This window comes from Hyaena hyaena, unplaced genomic scaffold (genome assembly GCF_003009895.1).
Source record: "Hyaena hyaena isolate Hyena2069 unplaced genomic scaffold, ASM300989v1 scaffold_41, whole genome shotgun sequence".
NCBI classification, from domain to species: Eukaryota; Metazoa; Chordata; class Mammalia; order Carnivora; family Hyaenidae; genus Hyaena; species Hyaena hyaena.
This window is the reverse complement of record NW_024080673.1, coordinates 4,093,078-4,115,508: the sequence shown is the minus strand read 5'-3', so window position 1 is coordinate 4,115,508 and position 22,431 is coordinate 4,093,078. Positions and strand designations below refer to the sequence as shown.

General features: G+C 48.0%; 1 protein-coding gene across 1 annotated transcript in view; it reads left to right on the top strand.

The window, feature by feature from the left end:
* Window positions 1–2,172: 2,172 nt before the first annotated feature.
* GPR39 (G protein-coupled receptor 39) overlaps window positions 2,173–22,431 on the top strand; it is a 198,441-nt gene continuing 178,182 nt past the window's right edge. Inside the window, exon 1 of the mRNA XM_039229918.1 lies at window positions 2,173–3,131. Within this exon, the coding sequence (XP_039085849.1) occupies window positions 2,285–3,131 (847 nt within the window). The 5' untranslated portion in view covers window positions 2,173–2,284. The remainder of the gene's footprint in view (window positions 3,132–22,431) is intronic.

The following is a 22,431-nucleotide window of genomic DNA, read 5'->3' as shown; positions in this document are numbered from 1 at the left end:
GATCCTCAATTTCTTCACCTGTAAAAAGGGATAATAGCATCCTCCTTGTAGCCTCATGAGGATTGAAATAAATCAATAATGTGAACACATTTGGCACGCAATAGGGGCTCAGAGAATAACTAAGAGGAACATTTCAAAGGAAGGGTCTGTGGCCAGGCTGAATACCTGTGTGGTTCCCAACCTGTTTTCTATTGAGAAGAAAGAAGTGGACAGGGCTGGGGACGCACATATACGCTGCTGTTGCCGGCCATTGGTGGTGGAGGCTAGGCTCTTCCTCGTCCTCCTTCTCAGCGTCTCTGGGACAGCAAACAACCAGTGCCTTTTGCAGAGGAGTCCATTTAGGACTCGGATGTGTCCTTATGAAAGCCCCAAGAGTCCACACTTGCCCTGTGCGTCTTGTGGGGCCGCTTTAAGATCATAAGACCATGGAGGTCATTTAGCTAAGCACAGTGCCCTAATAAGGAAAGGATTATCTTTTTTTTTTTTTTTTTTTTTATCCTGAGACAGGGTGAAAATTAAATATTCCCTGTGGCACTCTGACCATGTGCCCAGGTTTGGGTTGAGAAAACACAACCCCTACATCTCTATGTGCATCATTCAGGAGTTCTTTCTACAGCACTTTTTATGCTCCCAGAATGCCCTTCCTGTTAGAAGTGCAGACTCAGGGTTTGCTAGATCTGGGCTAATTTTTAAGTTTCTCACTCACTCTTGGATCGTTGTGGGGAAGCATCTATCTGGACACTCCAGTTTCTTCATCTTTAAAATGATCACACCGCAGGGTGGTCCCTGCGATTCTTGAAGGCTGCTTTTAGCTAGGCCCTCGGGATGGACGCATACAAGGGACCTATTTTCTTCCTTCGAGGCAATGGTTCTCCACCTGGGATGATTTTCTCCCCCGAAGGGACATTTAGTGGTGTCTGGAGGCATTTGGCTATCACTGTTGGGGGCGGGCATGTAGGAACTAAACACCTCACAGTTCACAGGACAGCCTTCTCCGCCTCCATTCCCTATGATTTTGGAATTAGAAGCTGAAACGGGTCCATTAGAAGTTTTCCTCTCTCTCTGAAGAGAGGGAAAATGTCCGGGTCCTTAATGCCACGTTTACGCCATGTCCCTGTTGGGGGTGGCCTTGGTGTCCTGGTCGCAGCTCCCTCCGAAAGGACGCGCCCACGATCAGGGGCATCCAGGAGGTGTGCGTGACATTCTCAACCGTACACCTGCTCCCAGTTACAGACTTCCCGAGGGCCCCGCTGTGCGGAGCACAACCGAGAGGCGGGGGTCGCGCTGCTCCAGTCCCTCCGCAGCAAGGGTGGCTTTGGAGAAAGGCAGGGCTTCAATGGAGCCTCTAGTAGCTTCCTTGTAGCTCACTTCGTGAGGCAGCGCCCAGCCCGGCGGTGCGCTGGCAACACCCCCGAGGTTCGGAAAGCAGGGCGCGGAGCAGGCAAGGGCTCACTGGCTCCCCCAGGGCGGCGGGACCAGCCGGCAGGCAGGCCACGGACGCGGGCACCCGGGCCCAGCCGCTCCCAGGCTTGCAGTGGCACGGCGCCTGAAGGGACGTTAGGGCAGGGAGGGGAAGTTGGTGGTTCCCAGCCTCGGCCGTGGACTAGGAGTCCCGGAGCGCACGCCAGCTTTCCCGGGGCCGCGCCTGCCCGGAATGCGCTTCGGGACACGAGGCGACCCTGCCTCGGCGGTGGCCGCGTGGGCGGCGGGGGAGGTGGGGCCACCCGTTGCCCTGTGCTCCGGAGCCAAGATCTGATTTCGGGACCATGCCTGCGTGCTGAGTCAAGCCCCGCCGCTGGGCTGGGTCCGCCGCGGGGCCGCCGAGCCCTGCGAGCTGCAGTTAATGATTAATCGCAGGCCGCTCCGCCCCCAGCAGTTCAGGAGTGGGTGCTCCGGGAGGGTGGGTTGGGGCCGCAAGCTGCGGGCAGCCCGGAGGCGGAGGGGAGGGCCCTCTGGCGGGTCGCGCCGGGGGTGCTTCGGGACTCACCCCCCCGACCCCCCCAGGGGAGACCAGGACCTCCTTCCTCCGCTCTCTCCCCGCCTCGCTCCTGCACACACACCCCAGACTCCACCCCCAGGCGCCTCCCGGGCCCCTGCGAAGTTGGACTGCTCCAGGAAGTTTCCATGAAAGCACCAGAAATACTAAGTTACTCCTTTCAGGTGAGCGCGAATGAGAAAGCCCTGGGCCGGCTCTGGTGAGCTGCAGCCCAGAACCCTGGGCTCTGCGGGGAGGAAGAAGGCGAGCTGAGAGGTCTTTGGACCTGGTGGCGTGGCTTTCATCCCCATGGCTTCGCACAGCGACTGCTCCTATGTCATCGATCACACCCATGTCCCCGAGTTCGAGGTGGCCACCTGGATCAAAATCACCCTCATCCTGGTGTACCTGGCCATCTTCGTGGTGGGCATCCTGGGGAACAGTGTCACCATTCGGGTCACCCAGGTGCTGCAGAAGAAAGGTTACTTGCAGAAGGAGGTGACGGATCACATGGTGAGCCTGGCTTGCTCCGACATCTTGGTCTTCCTCATCGGCATGCCCATGGAGTTCTACAGCATCATCTGGAACCCCCTGACCACGCCCAGCTATGCCCTGTCCTGTAAGATTCACACTTTCCTCTTCGAGGCCTGCAGCTACGCCACGCTGCTGCACGTGCTGACGCTCAGCTTTGAGCGCTACGTCGCCATCTGCCACCCCTTCAGGTATAAGGCCGTGTCAGGGCCTTGCCAGGTGAAGCTGCTGATTGGCTTTGTCTGGGTCACCTCCGCCCTGGTGGCGTTGCCTCTGCTTTTTGCCATGGGGGTCGAGTACCCCCTGGTGAGCGTGCCCAATCACCATGGGGAACTCCCGTGCAACCGCTCCCGCACGCGGCACCACGAGCAGCCGCACACGTCCAACATGTCCATCTGCACCAACCTTTCCAGCCGCTGGACTGTCTTCCAGTCCAGCATCTTCAGCGCCTTCATCATCTACCTCGTGGTGCTGGTGTCTGTGGCCTTCATGTGCTGGAACATGATGCAGGTGCTCAGGAGGAGCAGCCAGGGCACGGTGGCCGGGAAGGGGCGGCGGCCGCAGCTCAACAAGGCCGAGAGCGAGGAGAGCAAGACAGCCAGGAGGCAGACCATCATCTTCCTGAGTGAGTCCTGGGGGGCGGGGGGTACCCGGGGAGCCGGCCGCCACCTCCCCACCCCCTGCCTCCCCGTGCTCCCCTTCGCCAGAAGTCCCGCCTTGCAAGTGTACACTTCGGTGTGCTGGGGCTGAAGACGCGTTGCTCTGAACCGCTCGTGTTTCTTTTCTGTGTTTGGGGGACTTGGGGAGCGGTGAACAGAACCCTAGACCAGGAGTCCGGGTCTGGGTCTGTTTCAGAGCAGCAGCTCCGTGACTCTGACAAGTCACAAAATACCTTGAGTTAAATATACTGAGAACGGTGAGGTCAAATTAGGTAATGTGGGAGAGGTGAAAGTCCTCTGAGAGGGGCCAAGTTCTGTGGAGATAAAACGGAGCATTCTTATCTAGCTGCCTCCCCCCCCCAGAGAACCTCCGGCAATTCGGTTTGGTTCCCGTTTTCTCTTCTCCTTCTCTTCCCTTGGGAGAAGCAGGCTGCCCGGAACAGACAGTCTCCGGGTTGCGGTTACGTTCCTCTGGGGAGATCTCCCCAAGTCTTAAGAATCTGGAGCTCTCAGACACGTGGTCCTCAGGGTCCTGTCCAAGTTTGTGCTGTGTTGGCTCTGTACCTTTATCAGATCAGAGAAACGTGGCAAGTATGGCGCGCCTGTTTGTCTGATCCAGAAAATCTGGAGTCACAGGTTCCTGGGACTTGATTGATTATCCCCAGTACCCAATCCCGCTGCAGAGAAAAATGTTTGTTTTCCAAACTCTGTTGTGGTGCAGATATTTAAAGCCAGGGCCTTCTGTGTATCAGGAGGGAAGGAGCCCTTTAAATGGGGCATCAGGAAAAGGAATAAATCAAGGTGTTGTTTGTTTTGGTGTGGGAAACCTGAGTAACAGGGCCACGGGGTTGACGTGGAAGAAAGTCTGAAGGCATTTGAAGAAGGATGGAAAGACCCTGGTCTTGTCCCTTAACTGCTCCTGGTTTCTGTGTGTCTGTACAGCAGATTTGACTTTTCTGTGTCTGTGCAAAATGAGAGGAGAGAGTTTGCAATTTTTGGATGCCTGCTCTACATCAGGGGTTGTGCTACGTGGTTTATATTTCCATTTCACAGAGAAGGAATTTGGGTCTAGAAGAGAGAAGATCTAGTTCAAATAAGTACAGCTCCAACACTGTGACCTTGGTTCTCAGGGCTGGGAAGTGAATGGCTCCCAGGGGCTTCCACAGGCTCATGTTCAAGGGAAAATGAAACAGAACAGGACTTTGACAGGGAAGGTGCTACCTAGATGAGGCTGATGGTGTTGCTGCCTCCTAGGGCCAGCCTTTGTGGAAGTGGGAGCACGGAATCTGTGGTAGGTGTTGACATCTGGGAACTTGGGAAGGGCATCCGACCCAACTCAATCGGTCACCCACCACCTGCTGCCCAGAGTATTCCAGGAAGGAATGGACATTAGATTGGCTTGAATATCCTTTGAAAGGCTAGTTCTCTCTTCCCTCATATACCCTTAGGCATATCCTAAACTTTTAGTAGTAACTTTTTATACTATAGTGTGAATGAATCCCCTGCCCCCTCCCCCACTTTTTTTGAGTGCAGTGCACTACCTCCCACACTAATTAAGGAATTAAGGCTTCATTTGACCAAAGAAAAATAATTGATTTATTTTTGTTCCCTGTTGGACCAATTTCTTTATTTTTTAATTATTATTTCTCTGAATAGTGTATATTTTTTGTATTTCTCCCAATGGGTATTGTTTCCGAGTTGAAGTTAGCCTTCATTTGGTAGCACCACATTGGAATACTTTTACTTAGAGATGAATAGGACCTTGGGGATCATCTCATCCAGTTAGCAATTGCCTGCAATGAGTTTGTTCCCCCCGCTGCTCTCATTCTTTCCTTCCAGTTCTCTCTTTTCTTATAACAACTATGTATTAATCGCCCACTGCTTTCCTGGGCATAAAGATTGTTGACTGGCAATCAGGTGCTCAATGTGCGATTGTGTCTTGGGGGAATTTACCGTTTCTATTTAGCTCATTTCCTTTGCCGTGGGTTTTCAAAGCGCTTCTTCCAAATGTCCCCCTCTCCCAATGAATTGCAAAGAGCTTTTAAAAATAGGAACCTCACTAATTAACTCAAGTTAGGAAATAAATTAATGGAGTGAAGAGGAAGAAATCACGGCCTGCCTCCATCAGATTAATACAATGCAATTTACTTTGTGGGTTTCATAAAACTTAGGCTTTGGGGCATTTTTAACCCAGAACAACTGAATATATAAGTTGTTTACAAATCGCTGAATTTAGGATAGTGATTTAGCTGTCTTTTTAGCATTTCAGTTAACAGATGTATCAAATTAAAACAAATATTTGCTCAATTCAAACATATTTTGCATTTAATGTGAAATGTAAATGACGACATAGCACAAGATGTCTTTGGAGCTCTTGAGGCAGTAAAAAAACAATTAAGGATTTTCCCCCCTCGTTGTTAAAAATGCTAACTTCTGCATAACAGAAGCGAAATTCATAAATCTACCCAAGATGAGGAGGTCTATGTAGAAAATATTAATTTTCCTTTCTGCATCTTTTGCTATTGTGCGTCAGTCTGGTGGAGGTTCTGAGCCGGGTGAATCATGAAAATAGATTGGAAAATCAGGGAAAGAGAGCAATGCAGCGATGCCTCCCGGCTCTGAAGCAGTTAGCAGGAGAAAACAAGAGTCCGGGAAATGTGGCTCTTGCCTCTTGTCACCCAGTGAGAAATCAGTACCAGACATATTTCCTTTTGCAAGGTCATGGCTAATATGGCAATACTGGTCTGATGCTAGAACAGAGGTTGTTGGGCTGAAGAAGAGAAACTGCTGCATTGTTTATTCCTTGGATGTTAAGGATAGGCACAATAAACCTTCTTTTCCAAAGGGATTCCCAGACCTTCCGTTTTATCTTTTGGAACTCTCACGGAGTTATTCACGCTGCGTTGGCATCCAGGTCCACAGACACCCATGTTTGTGTCTGGGGCACATGTAGCTTGCTGTCCAAATGTCACCTGCTCAAAGTGAAACAACAGAGTAGTCTAAAAGAAGTATAGTTTTAATTAGTAATTTTCAAGAGCATTAAGTGGTTGAGACCAGGGTATAGTTCCCTCCCAGGATCTGTGGGCAGTGATTGGCTTTCACCGGTGGTCATGAGAAAAAATAAGTTTTACAGATAATCGTGAAATTACAAAATTAAAGAAACATCATAAAAAATTCAGAACTCCATCATGTTTACACTTCTTTGGATTCTGATTTCTTCTCCTGGAGTCATGGAAAGGGGAGTTGAATGCAGGTGCACGAATTGCAATATCAATGTGGGTGGTTCATAGGAGAATATCTTGAATATGGAGATCACCCATCAAGTGTACTTGGGTGGAAAAAAGATTAGGAGTTGCTGCGCTAGGGGCGCCTGAGTGGCTCAGTTGGTAAAGTGTCTGACTTTGGCTCAGGTCATGATCTCACAGTCCATGAGTTCTAACCCCACGTCGGGCTCTGTGCTGACGGCTCAGAGCCTGGAGCCTGCTTCGGATTCTGTGTCTCCCTCTTTCTCTGCCCCCACCCTGCTCATGCCTCTCTCTTTCTCAAAAGCAAATTAAAAAAAAAAAAAAAAGCATTGCTGCTGTAATGGACTGCTCTAGAAAAAAGGTTGGTGTGTATTTAGATATGTGTGGGGTCAGAGAAGGAGATAAGAATAATGTCCTCTGGGTCTTACACCCCAGATCTGGAGGTCAAGTCATGTCTCCTATGTGTGCCATTCAGAAAGTGGGGCGGGGGTGGGAGCTGAGAGGGTGCCAGTGCATCTTCTTTATCTGAGGATGGTGAGGACCTAAAAAGAACTGTTAAAATTAGCTCCTTAAAACTGAGTCCAAAATTTCATGTGGAAACAGGTTAGATTGGGACTTCCATCGTGGAAAACCAAAGCGAAAGTAATGAAAAGAAATCTGTCTTCTATTTTATAAAATATAGCTTATAATTGTATGTTAATTCTTAGAATGATTTGCCAGAATGAAACAAGTGAGGCTTTTTTGAGGGCCTGATTTTTCTGACAAAATTCTGTGATAGCCTTTGGGTTTGATTTTCTCAGCAAGATGGTTAAGAGGGCTTTCTCCCAAGGGCTTCTCCTCATGCTTTGCTATTTAATTCACCTCACTGAAGCACCTCTCCTTCACATAATTTTTGTCAGAGTTCCATTCTGGCAGGATTAACTGGTCTAATGTGTCCAGAACTTCCTTTGCCAGTGGCTTGGCCATGAGATTCATGTGTTTCGTCAGCTCCTTTGTCACTGACTTCATGAAATTCTGCACCTTGTATGTGGACCATACCCCACACTATACTTGAAAAATCAATCTAGTGTGTATCAACTGATTACATGGAAATGGATGCCTTAAAATGCTTCTAAGATACCAAACGAATCTTAAATACAGTTGACCCTTGAATAGCACAGGTATGAACTGAGAGGGTCTATTTCTATGTGGATTTTTCTTTTTCAGCAAATATGGTATAGTACTGTAAGTGTATTTTCTCTTCCTTATGATTTTTATTTTTTAGTTTAGAGAGAGAGAGGTGGGAGCAGGGGTGGGTGGGGGGGAGAGAAAATCCCAAGCAGGCTCCATGCTCAGTGTGGAGCCCAACTTGAGACTCGATCCCAGGACCCTGTGATCATGACCTGAGCTGAAATCAAGAGTAAGATGCTCAACTGATTGAGACACCCAGGTGCCTCAACACCTTATAATTTTCTTTTCTTTTTAAAATTTCTTCAATGTTTATTTTTGAGAAAGCACGCACATGAGAGAGAATGAGACAGAGTGTGAGTGGGGGAGGGGCAGAGAGAGGGAAACACAGAATCCGAAGCTGTCAGCACAGAGCCTGATGTGGGGCTTGAACTCATGAACCGTGAGATCATGCCCTAAGCTGAAGTCAGATGCTTAACCAACTGAGTCGCCCAGGTGCCCCATGATTTTCTTAATAGTGTTTTCTTTAGCTTATGTTATTGTAAGAAAATAGAATGTAATACATGTAACATACAAAATATGTCTTAATCAAGTGTTTGTTGATTGACCAGATTGGCTTCGGGTCAAAAGTAGGCTATTAGTTCAGTGTCCGGGGAGCCAAAAGTTAAATGCAGATTTCTGAATGGGTGGGTGTGGGTGCTGCTAATCTCTGCACTGTACAGGGGTAAACTGTAGCTGCTTTTTCTTGACTAGTTTAAAAACTGGGCTTTCAATCATGTTTATGCCATTACTTTTCTTATCAAAGGCTATTTTTTTATCGTGAAGGCTTGTGCCGGTACAATCTTGCAGGGAAATATCACCAGCATTAACTTAGTGACTTTTTAAAATGGGAGATATTATTTTGGCTCAAATGTTTGGATATTTTAGAAGTTTTGCCTCAAGTATTCAGGTTACCACCTCTCTTCTGGAAGGGAATTTATTGGTGGAGCTGTGGCTGTAATAAATAGTATTTCATGTGTATTTTTCTATTTGTGATATCTGTCATAAATTGCAAGTGTCCTGTGATCAGCCTGGCAGACAAATATAATAATGCTGTTTTATTTTTATAATCAGGCTGTCTCAAAGATTTCATTTCTCCATTGGAGAGATGCCTAGTTCCCACGGAAGGGGACACTGGAATCTCAGTCCCCATTCATTAGCTTGCTGTTCATCTGTCTTAGCTGCATGCCTCCTGGGGCTGCCACAGTGTAAGAAGGCAGCAGGAGCCTCAGTCGAGCAAAGTGTTCAGCTTATTAATGCTAAAACCACTCAGAATAAAAGCCATTTGTGAGTGGAGACGGCACAGAGGAAGAATATTGAGTTAGGAGTCAAGGATCCCCGTTCTGCCCCAATAGACCAGCTCCCCCGATCTGCTACTGGGATGACACTGTCATCTCCCACTGCCTTTTCCTTCTGTCCACCTCCCCTGACATTCTGCAACCCTAGGACAGCCCAGTGAACTCCCCACCCCTACTCCTTGCTTTCTTAGCCCTGGAGAAGAGTGGTCATCATTGCTGCCGAAAGTTCCTGCAAACATATAAGCGTTCAGCCTCACCTGGGCCCCCTGTCTGGTGAGCACCTTCCTTGGCAAGTACCTTCGAGGAGCATGAGCTTCTGCAATGCCTTTCCTACTTTGTTTTCAGCAAGTGTGCTCTCCAGGTGAGAGACCTACTAATGACGCGTCATCACTGGAGGAATATCTGCGTTGACTCTCGCTGTTGTCGAAGCTTTTGTTCTTCGTCCCACAGCCACTGGGATCTCACTGACACTGCGCCCCCACCCCCACCCCAGCCCCATTAAATTCAAACTTCCGAATGGCTTCTCATGGCTCTTATGTCAAGGATCAAAATCCTTAACATAAGGTCCCTCGTGAGCAGGTGCCTCTCCACCTTTACTGAGGGTGATTCTCCCCTTATATTAGTCGGTATGGCTGTCATAACAAAATACCACAGGCTGAGTGGCCTAAGCAGCAGATATTTACCTTTTTCACAGCTCTGAAGCTTAGAAATCTGAGATCAAGGTGCTGGTAGTGTTGCTTTCTGGTGAGACTTCTTTGGTTTGCAAATAGCCACCTTCTCACTGAGTGCTCACTTGGCTTTTCCTGAGGGGGGGGGGGAGGGGAAGAGGGGGAGAGAGACACCTCCGGTATCTCTTCTTATACAGGCCCCGGCTGTGTTGGATGAGGGCCCCACCCTATGACCTCATTGAGTTTAATGACCTCCCTGAAGGCACTATTTCCACATACAGTCACAGTGGGCGTTAGGGCTTCAACATATGTATTTTGGTGGGGGGGAACATGCTTCAGTCTGTACCATCCATTAATCTCTCCACCCCAGTGGGCTGTCTTCAGTTCCTCAGACAGATCATGGTCATGCTCTCTCCTACCACCCACCCTTGAAGTTAACGTCTTTATACAGGCCCCCAGGAAACCTGGCCCATCCACCCTGACTTGACTAACCCTCCTTTCAAATGAGAGTCATAGTTGTAATGTTACTTTTATTTCTTTTCTTCTTCACTTCCTTTTTTTTTTTGAATTTTTCTTTCACAGTTTGCATTGTGAGAATATTCAATTGACATCTGTCTGGCTTCTCATTCTTTGAGGGCATGAGCTCCTCCTAACTTTGCTCAACACTGCACCAAATCCCAGCATAGTGCCCACGCACAGCACCTGTACAGTGGATGTTAGTTGACTGAATAAATAAATGAGCAAGCCTCACCTTGGAATTGGGAAGTGACATTCTGTTTTCCCCTGGGCATGTGCTCCTATAGAAGCATATCATCCTGTACAATATGTTTGGTGAGTCTGAAGTGAACAGTGCTCTCCTTGGAAGGAATATGATTCCTCCAAGGCTTCCAGAAAGTCCGGCCATCACAGAGGACATGTAAGATTTTATTTCCCCTGAGCAAAGACATAGTCTGTGTTAATCAGCCCCTGAGTATCAGCTTTCACCATATGTACCTGCCAGAACTAACCATGAAATGAAAGTGATTAGGGTGATGTTTAATAGTCCTTGTTTTAACAAGGTGCTAATGCAGTGAGACAACTCTCAGGATTATCTCTTGGCAGGCCCTTTTGCCACCTATTAACAAGGGGGTTCTCAGGGTAGATGGGAAGTGGGTGAAGTGGGGGTAATATTTGAAAAATATTCACCCATATGTTTTCTCTTTCCCTTTAAATTGCATGCACTAGTAGCCGTCTGCCCCCTCTCTGAGCCACGAGGCTTCTCCCCCCAGGGAGACAAAAAGCAGGAACTGCCTGGTACAAAGGTATTGTTGATCACTGTTCTGTCCAGAAGCTGGATGGCCTGACCTCTTTCACCCTTTGTAATGGGTGAAAAGGGGCTGCTGAAATGCGTAGCTCTTCCTTTAATGTATCGTCAGCTCAACCTGGTGAACTGGATCAGCCACCAGGCAGCCAGTGCCAGGGAGGCCTTAGCTGGGGGGCTTAACATTTCTCCTCCGAAGCCATTGGAGGGTATTAGGGAGTAAGGCAGTACAGTGAAAGCTGTAGGGCCGCCCCTGTGGTGACAGCATTTCTTGCACAGCAGTTCGAGTCAACATCTAGGTCCAGACATGTTCCCAGATTGAAAAAGAGGAAACCCTCTCATTGGGTCATAGTCCCGGGACAGCAGCTGTGGCCAGTGAATTCTTCCTGCCTGTAGCCAGACCCCTGGCTCTTGGTGTTTTTGAGTCTCGGTGCTTTTGCAGACCTCAGGGGCCAGAGATGGACTCTTCTTCCACCCGCTCCGGTTAGGGGTTAGGAGGCAGCTCCAGGTTGCTGAGCCAGGACACAGAAGCTCTAACTGTCTCTGTGGTGTGGTGGCCTGCGTGGTCTTCACCGACAATTTCAAGTCCTCACTTCTTCCATGACGCCTCCTACACTGATCTTCCTACAGATGATGAGCCATCTTAGACATTTCTCAGATGGGGGCATAGATGTGGTCTCCCAACTCTCCTTGGAGCTCCATGAGACCAGGGACATTGCACATTCATACGTTTCCAACCTGCCCTACTAGGCTGGGGACACAATGGCTGTGCCCTGTTTTGTGGGTTCAAGGGTTGAAATCCCCTGACACTAGCTGCTGCTCCCGGCAAGGAGGGAAGCTACATAAACTGTGATACTCGCGAAGGCACTGTGGCTTTATCTGCCTTTTCCCTCTCCTTCCCTGGAATGGGCAGAAATTGCAGTTGGCTCTAGAAACTCCTAAACCCTGGTGTACACACACTTGCTCCACCTAGTCAACTGAGGTGGTGCCGTGAAGGGACTTTGCAGAAGTAACGGAGGTCTCAGATGGGTTGAACTTAACATAGGGAAATTTTCCCTGTGGGCTTAATCAAGTCACATGACCCTTGAAATCTGGGTCTAAAGGGTCAGAGACCGAGAAATTCGGAGATTCAAAGCACAGGAGGGGTTCGATGAGCAGGAAATTCTCCACATTGGCTTTGGATTTCAAGGGAACCCCTGACAGGGAACGTAGGTGGCCCAGCAGAGCAGAGAGCCAGCATGACGATGGGGACCTGAGTGAGCTCAGGTGGATTTTCCCCAAGAGCCTCTAGAAAAGAACTAGCCTGGCCAGTACTAACTTGAGACTGTGAGCAGAGATCCCAGGTGTGCCGTGTCTGGCATTCTCATCTACAGAACTCTGAGCTAATAGATATGTTTTAAGCCACTAAGTTTGTATTAATATTATTATGGGACAGTCCAAAACAACACATTCCCTGAGCTCTGATAGAGGGGCTCCAAGGTAAACAGATGTCCTACCATAGTTATTTCTTTCTAGATAGGCCCAGTCTCCAGAAGCTTATGTTTGATAAGTCTCACCTTCCAAGAACTGCACCCCTGGGCCAGCCATTCACTGATTCACATCCCGTTGATTGACCCTCTGGGAAGCACTCAGTGAATGGAAGTTTACCAATCTCCAGGGCACCATAGAATTTTCACTAGACTTTTAGATGCTTATTTGTGGAGTTCAGAATGTACAGGTTTGAGCCCCACCAGCTAGATTTTTGGAAACTTGGATACCTCAGTTGTGAAAGAGGAAGACTATAGGAGATTGATCTTCTAATCATCATCCTTTTCATAGCTCTTTTTCCTTCTAGCCTGGCACTTAGTAGGTGTTGAATAAATGTTTGGTGAATCTATGAGTTTCTGGGCAGCTTTGCTGCCTCTTGGAGTCTTCCTCACCAGAGGAGAGATTGCCTACATCCTTGGTCATTGAGCTCCGAATGGACATCAGAAGAGGAAGCCAACCCCAGTGCTGAAAGCAAGTCTAAATAAGAGAGATGGCTCAGGCTGACGAACTTTACCATTTTCTGACGTTAGGGTTCCTGCCAATTGAAAAACTTGACAACATTTCCTGTTTGTACTTCCTGTGTTTAAGAGTCGTTCTGGCAGCCAGAGGCTTTTTAGATACCTCATCACACCGCTTTACACATCTCAAGGGTGGCGGGTACTTGGAGAGCGGTGGTGTTACCAGAGCCTGACAGATGGGGATCAGGAGGCACGGCTGCACCGTCAGGTTGCTATTGTACTTGTTAAATGTCTAACTGGCTATGAAACGAGACGCATGTAGAAATGGGAGTCAGGCCCAGTTGGGAGCAATGAGGTTCATTGAACTTGTAGAGAAAAGCCATCTCCCTTTTCTAGTGAAGGGGAAAAAACATCCAAATTACCTTAGAAATAAAAGACGATACATGGGATGTTTGGGCAGAGCTGAAGGCATTTGGTCTTTGAGTTTATGTATTATTATTCTTTGGAGGACACGATAAACTCAGCAGAAACAAAGCTTTCTGGAAATTTATGGGTTTACTTTTTATATGCTGCAATTCTGAAGGATTAAATCTCGTGTAGAAATGACAGCTACATATTGTGTTTATTTAAGGGATAGCTGATGGCTTGTCACTGTTTTTCAAGTTCAAGTTTGTCTCCACAGGGGAGGCAAATGGGAGGCCTTGGTGACTGAAGGTGGTTTTGCAGAGGATGAAGGAAACGTACACAGAAACAGTCTGTTTTCCCTTTTGGCCTTCGGGTTTCCTCACTACTGCATCAATTGAAAGACCTACTTCCTCTGGGAAGCCTTCCTGGACTGACTTGCCTCGATTCCTCCATCAGGCCTTTGAGTTTTATTTTGGTGGTTTATTCATCAGGTATTTATGAGAGCCTAAGATGTGCATGATATCATTTGGACTGCAGAGATCAAGGTACTGATTTCCCCCTTCAAGGAACTTAGTATTTCTCTAGTTGGGGCAGTGGGGTGTAGAGGTGGAACCTTATAGAATGAAGCCTAAAAATACCCTTGGTGAAGGCAGGGGTGGGTAGTGGCTATTTATCAAGTAAGCTGGTTCTGGCCTCTGGAATTTTTAATAGTCATTAATTGGACTTCACTCAGCCCAGAGGTAGCATCTGCAATCCTGATATTCACAGCTTGGTGTATGGATTTACAACATCAACATTGCCTGGGCAATTGTAAAATAAACTGAGTTTTGGGCCCACCCCATACCAACTGAATTACAATCTGTATTGTAAGCAGGACCCTGTGATTTCTCTGCACATTAAAAGTATGAGAAGCCCTCATCTATGACACTCAAAGGGGTTTTCTTTAACTCAAAAGGAACAGAGAAGGGAGAGTGGGGAATGGCTAACGTCACCATTTGTAATAACAACTATGAGCAGCTTGCAGTGTAGTTGTGGCAAGTAGGAATTTGCTCCAGGACACTTGGCTGCAAGAAACTTCACATTATTTTTTAAACAGAAACTTAATGGGGCACCTGGGTGGCTCAGTCAGTTAAGCATCTGACTTCGGGTCAGGTTCATGGGTTCAAGCCTCGTGTCAGGCTCTGTGCTGACAGCTCAGAGCCTGGAGCCTGCCTCCAGTTCTGTGTCTCCCTCTCTCTACCCCTGCCCTGCTCATGCTCTGTCTCTCTTTCTCTCAAAAATAAATAAACATTAAAAAATATATATATATATGTGTGTGTGTGTATATATATATATATATAAAGAAACTTAAATCTGGCACCCAGCCTCCATTGCAGAGTAGTGAAAATTCAATCTCAGGAAAGTGTGGGGGAGGCTTCCCCTCCCTCATGGGCTATGAAGAGTCAAGAATTCTGCTTCCATGGCTGCACCGAGTACAGGGACCAGCCAGCCTGTATATCACATCCCCAATCATGGGGGTAGAAGTATATGGACGTTTCAGAATTGCTCAAGGTCAAGACCCATTGAGATATGAGCTGAGATATGACTCCAAAGTGCATGTTCTTTCCCTGGGCAGAAAGACAGGCTCTTAAAAGAGGATGTGTTTCAGATGGGGAATTTTTATGGGCAGTGAGGGATGGGGAAGAAAGAAACCACAATGTCAAGGCTAAGGCACATTTGTCTCACTTTTAGGCTACCCAGAAGCTTTTGAATATCCTCTTGTGTTTGGAGGATTTCCCTCTCTTTGCGTCCTGCTTCCCAAACGCGGCGGTGAGAAATTCACTTTCCCAGCATCCCTTGCAGCTGCACTGGCATGAGATGCTCCTTTGCCAGAGTGATGGGAAGGAGCAGCAACCACATGGAGCCACCTTGGGGACAGGGCCAGTGTGTGACACAGTGGCATTGGGAGCAAGCAGAGTTGCTTTTAGAGAGAGCAAAGACAAAAGCAATCAAGGTAGCATCCCAGGCCAGAGGTTAGCAGTGTCTCTGCGGAAAGGTCTCGACTGGCAGTCTGGTGGGAGATCCTGATGGGATTGGTGGTTGCATATCCAGTTCTTTGGCCCTCCCAGGGCTTATGTAAAAAAACAAAACAAAAAACCCCCACAAAAATAATAATAACAATGATAACAACAAAACCGCCCAGCAGCTTCATTTCCAGTTTAAACTGGAATGAGCTTTGCTGTTGCACCAAGAGCTCTGCATGTCCAGGTTATAGGTAATAGAACAACTGGATTGCAGTGTGTGTGTGTGGGGTGGGGGGAGCAATGAATAGGGAATCTAGATTGGAAAGTAGATGGGGTCAAGTAGCAAGGAAGTCGATAGCTAGTGAAAACGATTCACGCTACATAATAGAGGCAGAGGGGAGCCACAGAAGGCTTTAGAGAAGAGGAGTGGCGGGAGGAAGTACAAGAAGGCAAATACAGCCATGGTGTGTGTCGCAGGCAGGAGAAGCGATGTGAGGGGTGTGGGTGTGGAAGCAGCCCTTGCGCCATGGGTTCTAACGGTGGTGGATGAACAGGCTTGCCTGTGAAGCATCCTGAGGGTTGGTAGTTGTGAACTGCACATTAGAATCATACGTGGAGTGTTAAACCATGTCCCTCAAAACCTTTGAGGGGTGGGGCCCTGGGCTTCTGTATTCTATCAGCTCTGTGGTTGATTCCCCTGTGGGGCCAGGACTGGGAGCCGGGGATCAGGGGGTTGGCAAAGCAGGCTGGGGCTGGTGACCTTCAGTTTGGTGGCTGCACTAAGGTTCTTTTGGCTGCAAGCCACAAAACTTGATTCTGATTCTTTAAATTAAAACAAAATTAGAGAGGCAGAGCACGAGTAAGGGAGGGGCAGAGAGAGAGGGAGACACAGAATCTGAAGCAGCCTCCAAGCTCTGAGCTGTCAGCACAGAGCCTGACATGGGGCTCAAACCCACAAACAGTGAGATCATGACCTGAGCTGAAGTCGGAAGCTTAACTGACTGAGCCACCCAGGCGCCCCAAGATTCTTCTTGAAGAGAAAAGGAGTTTTGTGGAAGTGTAAGGAGTAGCTCCCAGAGCCAGAGGAAAGGCTAAAGAACCAGACTGTTTGGGGATCCAGGGGGAAGAGCCTGCTCCGGCTCCGCCATCATGGCAAGATTAGCTTCAGGCATCTTTCTGTCTCTTCTCACTGCATCCAAGGTCGGATTCCCATGGGTGACCCTTCCTGGACTGGCCAGGGTTTCGCTGTGCCCCCTGGTGAATGGCATGGCGGACAGTGCCAGAAAGTGTCAGCAAGACCGCATGTGATGAGAGGTGTGGTCCCCACAGGAGAGCCAGTGACAGAGACTGGAGCAGAAAACAGACCCCCCGCAGGGCCTCATGAAGCTTGGGGATTAGCACCATCATTGTGGCATTTCTTCCCTCCCTGTAGACTTTTAGTACTAAGTTCTCGTGGGTTATCTCTCTGTATCTCCTCTTGCCCCTTGCTGAGTCCTGGGGTTGGTTCCCAGGGTCCAGGTCATCTTAGTGTGCAAGCCAGCTGGAGGGATGGGGGCCAGGGACTAGTCACAGAACCTCTGGCTTCCTAAACGTGGCTGTGGAGAGGCTGGTTAATTGCAAATCCACAGGGCATGCTTCCTGCCTGGGAATCTGACTCATTCTCCCAGCTTGCTGACCAGGTATTAGATTGTGGTTTGTCATTACCACAAAATCAGTTTCTATCTGAACCTCGGCCTGGAAAACAAAGGTCCCCGGTGGTGCCTCCTGATCACCTGTGCCCTCTGCTTCCTCCGGCCTTTCTCAGTTAAGTCTGAACACAATGCCAGCCTTAAGCCAGGGCTTCTTGTTTCAGATGTAAAATCCCACCTTTGTTGATGTCAAGTGTATTGACCATGCAAAGCAGGGAGTAGGTGAGGTGCGTTCCTTGCTTTCTGGATTCAAGACGTGATGTAAGAAAGAGAAAGGCCACTTTGAGGAGTTTTGTTTAGAAAAATGTTTCAGTTGCATGTTGTAATGCCGGTTATTCTTTGATTTTTAGATCAGCTAGATTCCATTACTGGGCCAGTTACTGCCTTCTCTCCCAGCGAGTTGAGAAGCAAGAAGTCTACTCCCCCAAAGCAGAGTCTCCCGGTCTTTCCCTGTGGGGGTGATGCCAGGGTGGGAGTGGTCAGCACCCGAGCCCTCTCCAGGGGCCAGATATGAGCTGTGTATAGAGAACAGGTGGCGGGAGGAGGGCACCCAGAGCCCTCACAGTCAGATGATGGGGACATAAGTGTGTGAGTACTCTGTCGTGAGTTGTGTGATGATGGCAGGAGCCGTGTGTTAGTTTCCCGTGACTCCTGTAACCAAGTACCACACACCTAGTGGCTTAAAACAGCAGAAATGTATGCTCTCACAGTTCTGGAGGCTGGAAGTCCAAAATCTGTTGTACGGGGCTGAAATGAAGGTGCCAACAGGCCACATGACCTCTGGAGTCTGGGAGGGAGAGACTCTCCCTTGACTCTCCCAGTGTTTGGTGGCTTCTGGCCTCCTTGGCCTCCACCTCACTCCAGTCTCTAGGGCCAGCATCTTCACGTTGTCTGTTCCTCTGTGTGTGTCGGATCTCTCTCTGTTTCCCTCTTCTTTGGGTACATCTGAGGAATTATGGCCCATGCTGTTAATTCAGGATAAGCTCTCTGGCTCAAGGTCCTTGGCTTAATCACACATGTGAAGACCTTTTTTCTTTATCAGGTAACATTTACAGGTTCTAGGGATTAGGACTCAGCATTCTGGGGGACATTTCTCGGTCTCCTACAGGAGGCAGAGGGTTAGAGAAAGTGTAAATGGAATGTGGTATGTGAGCATAGTCTCCTGAGCTATGAAGAGATGGCGTGAGACATGACAAAAGGCATACGTTCCGATCCCCTTTCCATCATTTACAAGTGAGTGTGACCAGAGGCAAAGTGGCTCAGAACTTCAATTTCATCATCTGTAGGTTGGACAGACTCTGACCTCAAAGGTTGATTGGAGCTTCAGTGGGAAATATCTGGAGGCCTCCAGGGCATAGCCTGACATAAGGTAGGTCCTCAGTAAAACATAGTGACCTTGTCAAATTGCAGAAAGAATTCTGGTTGAGGACTTGAAAGAACTTTCTTTTAGTTCTTGCTACTCTGCTGGCGTATTATCTTCAGTCATCTCAGCTTTTCTCTTTTAAGGAAGACTGAAGGGGGTGAACTTGAGGAGTTTCTGAAGAGTCTCCCTAGAAATAACACAAAAGGGGGTTCTGGGTTCTAGTCTTTACTCCATGGAGTAGAAAATCTGTGAGGTCTCCTCTTCACTGTCAAGATGTGGACATTAGCGTTTATACAGCATGACCGGATGCAATACAAAAATGTTTCCAGTTCCCTTCCACAGAGTAAAAGTGGCAGCCCAGGAAAGGTGATTCTTGATGGCTTTGAGGAGCTTCTGGAACATTCTCAGGTGGCCCTGTGTGCTCATCCTAGCTGGTGAGGTTTAGGCTCAGAAGCTCCCTACACTTAAGAAATTGTTTGTGTTTGACCTTTACTCCGCAGGAAGTTGCTAGAACAGGAGCAGCTCTAGGCCCTGGCAGCCCATTCTGGGTGGGAGCTGTTGATAAATGAATGTGTTGATGTTTTCTTCACACACCTGTAAGGCCAGGGCATTATTGGCCGTGGCAATCGATATATCAAAATGAATTTTTGGAAGAGTGTCATCAAGCTGAGCTTTATTTCCAAAAACACACACACAAAAAAAACCCCTCTGCCCCAGGGAGGGAAAGATGACTTTCATTGTGAAATAAACAAAGTTGATGGCTTAGACATTACTTACGTCGCGGTATGTGCTCTGAGATGTAGGCTATCTGGTAACCAATTGTTCCCAGAATCCACATTTCCGACACCCATTAAAACTCGCAGCACTGAAATCATGTTCTCTCCATTTCGCCCATTCTAATAATAATAATGAGAACGTTAAAATGACATTCTGAATTTATATTGCACTTGTCTGCACGGTGCTCTGAGCACTTTCAGACAGTGTCTCATCAATCCTTATCACAAAGCAGTTGGAATGTTGGTAGCAGGTAACATTCTCAATTATTTTCAACTTAGTAAAGAGCCCCGGGGGCTGGAAGAAATTCTGGTGATAGGGGATAATGCTGCCTTGTGGGTAGAGAAGATGTGGAAACTCTAAGTGCTGGGTTGGCTCTCTGCTTTACACATCTCTCCCTGCCTCCACTTATGTCTGTCAAATGGGAAAATAACACCCCACATCCCGCCGAAGCTACAGATAAGCAAATTAAATTCAGGGAGGTTAAGGATCCTTTCTATGGTCACACAGCAGTTAAGTAGCCGAGGTGGGTTTGACCTTGGGCAGACAGGCTCCAGAGCCTGTGGTGTTCCCACTTCATTAAGGGTTCCTTGGGCATGCTTGGGTGGCTTAGCCTAGTCAGACTCTTGATTTTGGCTCAGGTCATGATCTTGCAATTCATGGGATGGAGCCTCATGTGGGACTCCACACTGACAGTACAGTCTGCTTGGGATTGTCTCTCTCCCTCTCTCTCTGCCCCTCCCCTAATCATGCTCTCTCTCTCCCTCTCTCAAAATAAATAAATAAATAGATAAATAAGCCTAAAAAGAAGGTTGTCTGGACTTTTATATTGCAAACAGTACACAGACACACACATGCACACTTGCACACACAGCAAATGGAAGCTTCACCAAACAGTATTCACCCACCTCTGCCTGATGACGAGAAATGCAGTTTGGTATTTTCTGTTCGTGTCATTAAGGAAAATGCCAGGCTGAGCCGTTAAATTGATTTTAGCAAGCAGGCAAGACGTGAGCCACACTTCGAAGCACTTTGCACTATACCGTACACCTCGTGGATGCTCATGGAGACAGGCTTGGGAAGGGAGATGCGTGGTGTGTGTGGCGGGGGGCCCTGGGGGCTCTGAGGAGGCCAGACTGTGTGAGGTGTGGCCCCAGCACTGCTCCCACAGTGTCGCCTCCAGGGGCGACCGTTGTGTGTCTGCAGGATGTACCTGGGCCTTTGGGTGGGTGCAAGCAAGGCCACCTCATCATCGTCCCCTGCCACACACTGTAAGGGTCTTTAGTGTCTTCTCAGCCTGTGTGCCTGGGCTTCATCTCTAAATTAAACCGAGGTCTTTACGGAGCAGCCAGTACCGGGCCTGAGTCTCTGTCTGGGAGGCTTCCTGACTTTAAAGGAAATTGCGAGCCATCAGAAAGGTAGGCAGACAGGGGAAGGGAGAACCAGAGGCAGCTGAGAGGTGAAAGGAGCAGAGAGCCTTGGATTCGAGTCCTACTCAGCTCCTCCTAGTAATGAGACCTTGGACAACATACTTGCCTTCTCGGAGCCTCTCTCCTGTGGCTACAACTGAAGCTTGAGTAAGAGAATATGGCGGAGTGTTTGGTGGAACATAAAGTGTTGGGAGGAGGGGAGCAGCCCTTGTCATAAGTGGTGTTGCCACGTACTGAGAACCTGGTAAGTGGCAGGGTAAAGGATGCTCCTGCTGTAATAGTCAGTGAAGACTTCCTGGAGGAGGCAGCATTGGAGCTGAAGCTGAAGGGGCATTTTCAGTTTCTGGCCGCAAGGACCACGGCTGCACTCGAGCGGTAGACAGAGATACGCCAGGTCTGACCAGTCGTGTCCGTTTTGTGCTCATGTCTAATCAGGTCATGACTCCGACTCAAGTTAGAGGATCCTGAGCTCCTCTCCAGAGCTCTCCCTGCCCTTTTGGCCTGAGGTCACGAGCACACAACCACATAATTTGTTCAGGCCAGGGGTCAGCAGACACATGGGCAAGGCTTGTTTCTTATAGTTCATGACCTATAACATAAGCCTGCTTCTTTACATTTTTAAAGAATTGTAGGGAAAAAAAAAGAGGAATGTGTGACAGCACCTATGTGGCCGTATGAAGCCTAACATATTTACTACCTGGCCCTTTAAAGAAAAAGTTGGCCAACTTGTGCCGTAGGCCCCAAAGTGCAGGGTTGTTGTTTTATGTTGAAGGCCTTACTTAGTTCTGAATCACCCTTTACTCATTCTTCCTGCCCTTCTGCCACAACCTAAGGGCACTGGAGAGAAGGGGAAAATATGCATGTAATTGTTCATTTTCTTGCTGCATGGCTGTCAGGAATTCCCCTGCTTTCCTCTCACGACACATTAATATGTAGCACTGAGCATGTATATATTTAGTTCTTTTGATGTGTGGCACATCAGTGATTAGTGCCAAATGCCAAAATGCTGGGCTACAGCCGTGATGCCATTTATAATAACATTCATGAGAGTATTCCCCTGTGATACAGCTTTCTAGTTTCCCAACATAAATAACCCGGGAGGCCAAATTGCAAACATGATTTCTCTTCATGCGCTACCTGGCCATTTGTAATAAGCAGGCAATATGAAATTTGATCTTAAACAAGAAGTTCAACCTGAAGATCATAATGTAGTCAGGCCCATCATTTATTTTAAAAAAAAAATGGAGAAAACCAAAGGTGAGTGGCTACTTGTTGTGTGTGAGTGCGTGTGTGTTTTACTAATGGTATCTTGATGACAAGCTAATGGGCAGCTCAAAATTAAGGCATTGTGGGTAGAAATGGCCTTTCAGACACACTGAGACAATATGCCAAGAGGCTCTTAGCAAATGGCCCTGAAGGAGGACAGATTACTGTAACAGCTCTGTCGAAAATACAGAGCTGTCCTGTGCAGGTGCATCAGACACGGCTGCAGTTGACAATGGTGGGACTTTTGTTACAGGAAGATTAGATACCTCTGAATGGGTCTGAGATTGTCCTTGTCTTTTCCATGTAGAAAAACGCTACCACTTAGAACAGAAAGTTGAAGGAACATCCTGACTGAACGCCTTCCAGAAAAGGGATGCTTTTGGGAGAAACACTTCAATTTGCTTCTGATGATTGTTTGGGGGCTCATTCCTGAAGTGGTTTCATTCTGATACAGGCTTAGATGGCTCTGAAGAGAGAAGTGATTTTTTTTTTTAATCTGAGGGAACACAGAGTGTTCATCCATTTTTCTGAGTCACAAAGCACACAGCCTGGAGACGAGAGGTGGCCAGGATAAGCTTTGTTTGTTTGGCCCAGTGTTTATCTGTGCGTTTGTTAAAGAACTTGAGTACCACAAG